The sequence below is a fragment of the Larus michahellis genome, chromosome 5 (genome assembly GCF_964199755.1).
Source record: "Larus michahellis chromosome 5, bLarMic1.1, whole genome shotgun sequence".
Lineage (NCBI taxonomy): Eukaryota > Metazoa > Chordata > Aves > Charadriiformes > Laridae > Larus > Larus michahellis.
In genome coordinates, this window is record NC_133900.1 from 39,631,015 (window position 1) to 39,641,667 (window position 10,653).

The 10,653-nt window shown below is 36.2% G+C and overlaps 1 protein-coding gene across 6 annotated transcripts in view; it reads left to right on the forward strand.

Moving 5' to 3' along the window:
- The window catches only part of LOC141744233 (uncharacterized), a 68,730-nt gene extending 58,077 nt beyond the window's left edge, over positions 1 to 10,653 (forward strand). For 2 of the 6 annotated variants that reach the window (XR_012587368.1, XR_012587369.1), the window contains exons 17-21: positions 650 to 733; positions 2,243 to 2,366; positions 7,422 to 7,512; positions 8,714 to 9,328; positions 9,705 to 10,653. Coding sequence is in view for 4 of the 6 variants with exons in the window: in XM_074589726.1 (XP_074445827.1) it covers positions 650 to 733; positions 2,243 to 2,366; positions 7,422 to 7,512; positions 8,714 to 8,788 (374 nt within the window). In the remaining 2 variants the exon portion in view is untranslated. Of the gene's footprint in view, positions 1 to 649; positions 734 to 1,351; positions 1,508 to 2,242; positions 2,367 to 5,837; positions 5,951 to 7,421; positions 7,513 to 8,713 lie in introns of those variants that run through there. The other 4 variants (XM_074589726.1, XM_074589728.1, XM_074589729.1 and 1 more) reach the window with 3 other exon arrangements.

Below are 10,653 nucleotides of genomic sequence, written 5' to 3' on the forward strand. Positions count from 1 at the left end.
TTATGACCATTTATAACCTTTTCTTATATAATACTAAGATATTTACAAAATCGGTAATTGGAAAAAGAAATCTTGGGTTTCTTCTATGCAGATGAATCAGTAACTGTTACAGCAGTGCGTATGGAAGTTAGACACATGTTGTCTTGAAGAGGAATTTTAAATTGTGACTGTATTCTATAGACATTATCATACTATAACAGACATCACAGAATTATCAGGACAGTAGGAACTACATGTATTTTCCATCTGCACTGGAAGCAGAGAGGCCTGTGTGTCAAGGGGACAAAAGTTGTCAGCTCGTCAAGAAATAACAAATAGCTGCTATGCCTCCTACAGAAATACTACATTGATGAGACCAAGATGAATTTTCATGTTCAGGGGTGGTGGAATAGGGGATGCTTGGCACAGCATTCAGCTGTAAAAAGGTAAAAGGAATTCGGGAGATGGAGCAGGAGGGATTGAATTCGTAATTTTGGCCCCCAGCCTCACTTCTTGTTCCTTAGGTGTTCCTGTGGGAACAAAACCTTTGGAAATGTTTTCACGAGACTACAAGCATGGCAAAAAGTATACAGTTAAAATGATAGTTATGTCTTCAAAATGTACTGTCATTTGTAGCTACCATTAATGTATTCATTTTTATATTGTATAGATCTGCCAAGTGGTCCACATACTTATCGCTTAGAAGATCTTGCCTATACTAGAAGTGGAGACAAAGGCAACTCTGCAAACATAGGTATTTTTCATTTTCTTGCTTTCTGAAGAAGTGATGCAAGATTTTCAAATAAGAGTAATGTATCAAGTGCTTTTTTTTTTTTAATCCCTCACATCGCTTCATTGTTGTTTTTTTTTTTATTGTCTCTGTACTGAAACAAAAAATAATCCATATAAAAAGGATTTTACTAATGAAATATCTGTAGTTTTCTGTTTAGCAGCTGTTGAAATCTGAGGCACTAACAAAAAATACTTGCACGTCGTACTACAAAAATCTTTGTTTAGGGTTGCAAAGTCAAGCTCCCCAAAGTTAAGAAATGCCTTTTTAAGGTTTCCTTTACACAGTAGTTGCTATTCCTTCGTGTGCGTTTTATGTAATATAATCTCTTTGTTGTCCTATTCTGTATAGTATTTCCATATATGAATTTTATAACATATATATGGCTGAAACATTGACAACGTTAGGAAGTACTCAAGTTGTTCTTGCATGTAAGAGGATGTGTTTATTATATTATTAATCCAAATGGTGTGTTTCAGTGTGCAGTCTCTTTACATTGATTGTGCTGCTTCTTGCATTGTTTAATAATTCCTTCTATTCCTTACTTCTGCATGCAACAATTGGCTCTCTTATTGTTGGAAGATGAGAGCGTGTGGTGTTCAAAGCTCAGTATGAATTAAAGGTGCGTTTGGGATTTGATTTGCTACTAGCTATCATGCTAAAACTGATGAATTTATATTTAGGAATATAGTTTTCTTGTCCTTGCTTGTGAAACTTTTTGGGGTTGAAGAATGAAGGAATGTTGATTTTCTTTTTCCTTTTTTGTTTTTTTTTTCTTGTTGCAAAGTAGCATTGTCAAATCATGAATGATGCCTAGCTAATAGAGTTCTTCAGATATAAAGACACTATTGCTTTATTAGGGAACAAAAGTAATAACAACAAACTTGACCTCTAAGATTACATTAGCTTTGAAGTTTACAGATAAGATCCCTGTGACACAAATCTGCTTTCCTGATCCTGCTGTGGAAAGTCAGCTTCAGCATGAAGTTATCTGAAGCTTATGAAAGGATATTTACAGCAATAAAAATGCAATTTTCACTTCTCACACGTCAGGATCTCATGCAGGGTGTGGGGCAAGGACCAAACCTTCAGCCACTGATCATGCCTTGTTACGGTTAATTATGATTACTTATCTAAGTCATGCAAGCCACTTAGGGAAAGAGAACTGCATGTGGGTTGTTTATTCCAATGATGTTGTTCTTTAGGTGTCTTTCAGTGACAGGGACTGTTTGCAGCCAGAAAAAGTCCAATAATCACTTAGTCTGGGAGCACTCTTTCATGTCATGCTCCATACTACCTCACTACTGACAGAGGGAAAGCTGTCATACTACTGTTGCCTGTTCAGGAGCTCATTAAAGAGGATCAATATGTACAGTTTGAGTTAAGAGGAGGATCTCAAATCAGTTTTGAAAGGATAAAGGCAAATTGGTTTTAATAGCTCCTAATCCAGCTAACAACAGTTCTGCCTAACAGGTGTGATAGCACGACATCCCCTTTACTATCCGTACCTAAAGAAAACTTTAACTGCTCAAGCCTTGGAGAATTACTTCCAACACCTTTTAGAACGAGAAAAACCTGAAGAGCAACTAGTAACAAGGTGAGTAGCTTGCTGCTCAGTCCACAGTGGTACGGTAGATACATGACGGTATTCAGAATTTACCTTAAGGTATGTTAACATAAATATTGCAAACCTGTGTGTATCGTCTTTGATATTTTTTATGTATCTTTCTTTGTTTTTTAAAATAACACTTTGAGCAATAGTCACTGAAAAAGAACATGAACTTGGACCTCTCCTGAAGCTGGACAAAGGTAGTGAATCTGTTTAGTGAAGGTATTTGAGCTCTCAGAATTAGCGTATTAATGTTGGGGCTATTTCTTTGTTTTGGTCCAGTACAGAATGTCTCTAGAAAATAGAAGTAACTTCTAATGTCCTTTAAGAAATGTATCTTTCCAGTGTTTTTAAACCATTTGGACTGCAGGTGCCCTAGTAACTGAAGTTTCCCAAGCCTCAGAGCTTCAGAACTGGGAGTTTGAAATCCCTAAAACACTACCTGAAAGACATGCACACAGGCAGTATAGACTGGAGCCCAAATTTACCTGTTCTTCCATCAAAAACATGCCTCATCCTGCCACTATGTGGGCAAAACATTTTAATTTTTATTAAGTGCACTCACCTTAGAGAAAGTATTCCTTTGATTATTCTGCTTTCACCCACTTTTTTGTCACATACACCAAGCCAGAATTTAAAGGGAAAAAAACCAACCAAACAAACCAAAAAACCCCAAAAACCACAGATAGCTTCCCTTTTTAAAATATGGATAAACTGTTGTCTTTTTGCTCGTTCAAAGCGCTTGAGTCAGAAGGGTGCAGCTGAAAGCTCAGAGCGAGTTTGGAGTTATTTTAACTACGGCTCTTTGAGTTGTACGTGCTGTTCTTTGTCTTCATAAGCGGCTCAGCGCAGATCTCACCCACTGTTTCATAAGTGCTAACAAATCTGTGTATCTAATAAATTCTGATAACAAGAAATGTAATTGAATTTCCTTTGAAACAGAGCAGGGAAGGGAAGAAATAAAAAATGTCATGCTTCCTAATGATACTTCTAGAAGTTGATTCATTGTGGCTCCTTAACGCTGTTTATGTTCATAAATAAAAGTTGAAATTTGCTATGTCTGGATGAAGCCAATTTATTTTGATTAATTAGATTATCTGTTCCTGGGTTTGGCTTCCTTTAATGATGTGATAATGGAGCTCTGTGAGTGAATTGAAAAACTGCTAGGGGAAAAGAATAAATCCTTTTGTGGAAATATTTAGGATTATAAGGATTATGCTCATGTGCTTCAGATTGTATAGTTTCTTTTTAAATTACTTGTTTATTTTTAGTTCTATCTGTCATAAAAAGAACTGTCTTATGCTTTAATTCTCTCTCATTTCCTTTATTTAAAATGTTAGTGGTTAAAAAATACATATTAGTTTTGCTACTAAAAACATACCAGCCATGGCTCTGCCTTACTTTAGAACAGAGATTGCCTTTCATTCTTTTTCACTGAAGTTATTAAATAGGTGTACTAAACAGAGAAAAAGTGGGATTATTTTTGATAGAGAACACTGAAAGCTCATAAAATTCCACATTTTCAGGTAACATAGTAACAAAAGACAGTCTTTCAACCCATCTCCCCCATACCCCAAAATTCCAAACCTATATGATTGCTTCCCCACCATGTAGAGTACATTCTTAACAGTTAATCACAGTTTTTCTTGGGCATAGGAGTGATGTACAAACTCAGCATGAAAAGTCAGACCAATCTGAGTGAGGGTAAGGAAGAGATACCAGTATTCAGACAAATTTGATCAAAGTTTAGAAAAGGATGTCAGTCTCATGAATTATGACTGGTACCACCATTAAAAATAGCATCAATGCTGTAGTGAGATGAGTAGCTAGACCATACTGCTGCATGTGGAAGACTTCTTTCTTTTTTTTTTTTTTTTTTTTTTTTTTAATTTTCCCCTTAGCCATTTTGGCCTCTGTGGTGGTAATACTTGGTTATCTGTGTGGTGTGGCCAGCCCAGCCTAACCCATGACAATACAAGACTTTAGAAATAGAGACCTGATAATCTTAAGAGATGGAATAAGAAACTTTTCATTTAGTAGGTCAGTCATTTAAGAAGGATAGTAAAATTACCCTGTGAGAATTTGTTGGTTTCATCTTCTGAAATACAGTTATCTTCTTTATGTTTTACGAACGTTCCAATGCTCAGAAATAAAAATAAGACAGCTGATTTCTTCTTGTGGGATATTTTTACGAAGAGCTGAAGAACAAGAAATGTGGATACTGATGCTTCTGGATTGCTTTTTTGTATGTATATTTATTATGAGGGGAAAAATACTTCTCTACAGTATATCCCATCCACAAACACCTCTTTTAGCCTATGGGACTTAGTTCCTGCTTTCCTCCGATGGGAGGAATCTTATCTTTTTCTTGATTTAAATGCATTTAAACAATTTGTGTACCAATATTATTTCCATGCATTTTAACCGGAAATTCACAGGGAAACCTGACTTTGAATATGTACCGACAGCACTTTAAAGGAAGTAGTTAAGCAGGCACCCCATTGTGCATAAGCATAGGAGTTCAGCTAGAACAGTGAATTTTCCATGTTTTATTGGTTTCTGTCACAGCCTTAGTATTCTTTGAAGGGTTTATTTGTTTTCTGTGCTTTTTAAAAGCAGCTCTTAAAACTTTTGATTGAATTCTACAATTAGATAATATTTTCTTCCTTTAGATCTCAGTTAATTAAACTTAAATTGTTTAATTATGCCGGGTAAATGCTTGCCAACATTTTGGTTAATGTATTGTTGCTGCTTTAAGACTTTTAAGATGGTTACAGTGGTTTTTCTTTTTTTATTGTAGGAGTGTATTTTTGGTACAGAAATATTTTGGATGCTCAGATGCTTCAACAGGCCTTAAAATATTGAAAATGCTGACCTTTGTATATTACTTTGTAATTCTAGTTTTAGCTAGAGTATCTCAACTGTGATTATTTCCGCAAAGTACTTGAAATGAACGTGCCATTCTGTGATGTTCCAAATTAAGATCTGTTGCTTGTATTACGTACTCCTTCTGCCAGAATCACTGCAGAAAGTGAAAGGAAATTCTTCCACTCTTTTTGTCATTTGCTTCTGCTTTTGTACGCCCTTCAGTTTCTCTCCTAATTTGTTTAAGTGATTGGTTTTCATGAAACTTCTTTTGAGAGCTGAGGTATTAGCTTCTGGAATACATATTCCATTAGTCTAGTTCTCATGGAGAGATCTGCCAGTCCAGTCCAGATCCAGGCTTGCTGCCTGGAAGTCTTCGCCAGTTTTTCAGAGTATAATGTACAGTGTAGTGTTTTGGTAGGCCTCTAGCTCTCATGGTATACAGTTATTGGTAATTTGTATTAAGCTTTTTAGTTGAAAATTTTGCGGGGTCCTCTGATCCTGCTAGGTAGTTGATTATGCTATTAAATTTAGTAAATAACATAGATGGCTTATTTTGGAAATTGCTTTATTTTTCATATTCCTGTTGTTTAGTAGAGCACTGTTGGATTAATCGGAATTTTCCTGCCTCCCCAATGGATTTGCCTTTAACTGTGATCATGTTGCCTGGCAACTAGCTTTCAAGGAAGTCAACTGAATGCTGACACCAGTTTTCTTCTTAATAACAATTAATAGTGTTAATACTAAAGCAATGTGGTAACGAAAGACTAGAAGGAACAGTGAAAACTCCTTGCCTGGGAGACAGGCGCAGACCTCCATGTGTACTGCTTGCAAGAGCATAATGAGAACTGAAGGTGTTTGCCAGGCCGCTCAGCAGAATCATAGGCTGACACATCTCCTTCCATGAAAGGTTTGGGTCATCTGCTCAAGATACAAGGGCGTACAAAGCTGTGCGTATCAGCAACAGCCGTAATTTTCGCAATGCTGAAAAGGAACTGAATAAGATAAACCTTGGAGTCACACAATCAGCAGTGCAAGAGCACTGCAAGAAATTCCAGCTATTTTGGAGGACAGATTTGAAGAATCTGTCCCAAACATGAAGATCAGGTAGATGACTAAAGAAAAATAGGTGGTGTTGAAGGAAGCTTGATTGAAATTGCAGCAGTCAAACATCTGGAGACAGAGCAAGCATTGGGTATCACCTTTCTCCGTTATTCCTCATGTCTTGCTGATGTTCTGATTAAATTCTTTCCTGTGGAAAAAAGGAAAGCTATAGAGTCTTTAGACAAATAAAATATTGAAGGAAAGGAAAAACAAGAAGACTACAAGCAAGATGACAAAATACTGAAAAACTGTGCAAGGAGAAGCAAATGGAAATACACTATAGACCTATTTATGGAATTTGAAACAACTTTGTTTGGCAAATGGCTCTGTAGTTTCCTAACTTCTACAAAAGTTTCCAAATTGGAACTGTACCAGTGAAAAGCAAGGATGGAAAAATCCTTACAGTGGCAATGGAACAGAAAAATAGGTCTGTCACGCTAAAAGAAAATTTTATCTGAACAAAGGATGTGGCTCCCAAGAAGGCGTTGAAATGTAGTTCTACCTTTGATTTGTTATAAAATTATCTGTAGTTGGCCATAAGAATTTGATTTAGTGACTCATAGTTACTTCTCAGTAATAAAAAGGATGCCTTCCCAATTAGTTGATGGCCTTCATTACCAAAAGTGAATTCCAGGATTTAAGCAGTTGTATTTTTCAGTGTCAGAATTAGGAAATACTAAAAATACTTCCCTTGGCCCACCATGTTCTCTGAGTTCATATTGGATGTTGAACCTGTTGCCTGTGGAGATTTCTATATGGGCTTTAACTCTTAGAAAAAAAGAATGTAGAAAACAACCTCATTAGACATGAATGAGTTTTGAAGTTGAATAAGAGGAGAATGATTACTTTATGGTCCTATTTTAAAGCTATTAAGGACTGTTGATTTGGAGTAAGGGAAGGATCAGAAGGCAGGGAAGGCCATAGGTTAATCTTCAATTAGCTTTTAAGCTTGACTCAGCAGTGGAGTTGCCATCACGAGCATGGTGTTTTTGCACACTGTCTTTTGCTTGACGTTCTCCACAAGTGTTTCTTTCAAAATCTCGTCAGAAACAACGTGTAGATTTTATTTTACAGATATGAGTTGCCAGGAATCCATGGATTAAATTTTGTTCTGAAGAATTCCCTTGGTGGTGGTGGCATAGCATCCCTAAGAAGTGACCCACAGGCATGTATCAAAGCGTTGATTTTAATGTAGTTAAATACCTTTTAAATAATTAAATAAACCCCCAAATTTTAAAAATTAAAATACTTCTTAAATTAAATACCTTAATATCCTTTGTAAGTATGTACACAGTCTCTTTATAACCAACTTTTGGGCTGGAACTTTTGGGCTTTTAGGTTTGGCTCTTTAGTTCCTTTTAATAGCCTGTTAATGTACTATATCTACTTAATTGTTTTAAAGTTTGAAAACAACACAGGGAAGTAGAAAGTATAGAAAGAATATTTGGTGAAAAGACGTGTACAAGAAACTATTAAGAGAGTCGTCAAATCAGTTGTGTTCTTTATGATGTGCTACCTGTGTTTTTAGATGCACCAGCAAAATTAGCTTCTCAAAAATGCTGGCATGTTTTGGAGAATGCAGATTTACTAGACAGTTCTGATTGCTTCCTAGGACATACAGCAACCATTAACTGTACAACAGCTCCTCTAACTTAGCCTATGATTCCTGTAGTTAAAAATATGTAGATAATGAATGTAAATCTGAAAAACAGATGCCTAGGATGTATTTTGTGTTGACCACGTTATGTGAATCTGAAACTAACATTTTTTTGTAAGTGTACAACTTGCATGTTAAATATTTGAAACATCTAAACCTGAAGATGAGATCCCTTGATGAGATCCCTTAATGTGGCAATCCTATGGCTACAGCAGAGCACAGTTTGCCGCTATAGCCTGAGAAATGCTTAAGTGTACAAAGAATCTTGGCATAGTCAGGAAGACTATTCACAAAATAAAATGATGCTATGTATAGAAGAACTGAACCTAAAATAAATTGACTTTAGCACTAAGTACCAAATAAATTATTTTTAGCACTAGGTACCAAAGAAACTATTCAATCTGTTCAGGTTTAGAAGCTGGAAAACTGAACTGTATAGTTTTCCTTCCTTAATTATATTGATTCACAAGTGAGAGAGCCAAATAAATGGAAAAGGTACATATAACTTTGGATAACCGACAATCCAAGGCTTGATAAAACTCACCCAAAACTTATATATAATCATATGTAGAGATAAACTTATAAAACATCCTGAATTCTTACAGTGATTATGGGAAAAATACCCTCTTAAACCATTTTTCAAAACTTAATGTACAAAGGTGGTATATTTAGATAGTAAAATGAAATGTTGGTTTTTTTTCTCTTGCAGGGCAAAGCACTTGGACAGATGCTGTTGGATTTCCAGATTAAAAATGTTCCTGATTTAAAATCACTGATAGAGTAACAAGTGTTTGATACATATGCTTTTAAAAGAGTGGTATAAAAACATGTTACAAACAAGAACTGGCTTCTTGAGTGAGGTTGTTGTTTTTTGTTTTTTGTTTTTTTTTAAAGTCAAAGAATAGAAATTAGTGACAGTTATCTCTCAGAGGCTTAGCTATATGGCACAGATTAGCAAATGTTTTGAGTAATACCAGACTAATAGCTTTGTCTGTGACTGATAACATTTCCTCTCTAGTTAATACATTGGATGAAGAATTAATTTATTTCCTGTAAAATAGAATTAATCAAATTGCAACATAACGTTTAATTATGAGACAAGATAATTTTTGTTCCAAGATGGAAATTGCCTCCTGTTCCGTCCGTCTCTCTCTTCCTTCTCTCAGTCTTTATTTGAAAATTTAATGGGCTGATACATTTGAGCTCCTGTCAGCTGGGTTTGTCCTGTGCACGGAGTGAGGCGGGGTGACCTGCCGTGCATCGTTATGAAATCAGCGCTGTCTGAACTGTATGAACAGCTTTCCCCCTCGGGCAATAAAGAAAGGTAATAATTGTTACTGTCGTAGAGTGACTGGTAGTAAATGCCGACCTTTGGTCGCGATCCACTAAACTTCCATCACTTTGTCCAATTAATGGCAGACTTTATTACAGTTTCCAGTATCTCTTACTAATTAATCCATCGGTTGAAAGTACTGACTAGTAGGAAATGGCAGATCAAAGATGAGGAAAGGAGAGCGCTGTGAGCTTGTCCGACGGCTCGCTCTCTCTTGTGACGGTGCAATCCTGGTAGGGAGGCAGGGTGGCCGGGTGGTGGAGCGTTACCTCGTTTTGTTTCAGGACTGTTAAGTCCTCCTTTTGTGCAGCAGAATCCTGCCCGGATTAAGTTCATTTGACTGTCATTTGCGTTGCCCTTCCCACAGAAAGGTCTGTCTCCTGCTGTGAAGGAATACCATCTTGAATGCAGTGTGCTCCGTGTCTCTTCTGACTCCCATTTATCACCTCCCCATCTCCCTTCCCGCACAATATGACTAGCATGTTCAAATCGGGATACTCTTAAACTTCTTCACCTGATTTAAGCAGAGACTTAAAAATCCGTATCATACTTCCTGGGACAATATCAAGGTGGAAATTCTGGCCCAGTAACTTTCTGTATTTCCTCTGCAGAAGCCATATAAATATTACTCCGCGTGTTCGGGCATTTTATATTCAGAAATGAATCTTTTCCTTTATTTTGGGGAGACTGTATTAACTGTTTAATGCTGACAAAATGAGACCCTTAATATCAGATAAAATGATGAAAATAAGTATTTTGTAACTGTCACCAAAACTATTTGTTTGTTGTTCCTAAATCTCAACCTGTGCTAGCACTGTTATTAATTTCCTAGATTCTTGCTTGCTAATGAGGACTATACAATGAATTGTTTCCACCTTTTCTGTGGTTTTGTTCGTTTTGAGTTGAAGGTGTCGTAAGTGAACGCTTTATCCATCTCAACATATTATTCTTTTAGCGAGTCATAAGTACTGTGTGTATACAGCATGATTCAGTCTAGCTGTAAAAAATGAGTCATTACTTCATTGCAGAAAACTGTCCAACTTAATAATTTCAAAGGGAAAGCAGCATGCTTGTTCTATTATGTTTACAGTCATTGTTTGTTAGAAGACTCTTGTTAATAATTTGGAAGCCTATTAGTTTAGTAAAACAGACAAAGGTATTGGGAGGAAATAAAAAAAGGTGACAGACCTCAGTAGCAAACCTACAAGGATAAAAAAGCTACGGTAAATATTTGCAGTTCACTCTATATGCTGCTTAAGTGATTCTGTAAATGTGTATGTGGTAATTTTTGAATAAAAGTCAACGTTTATAAAGTA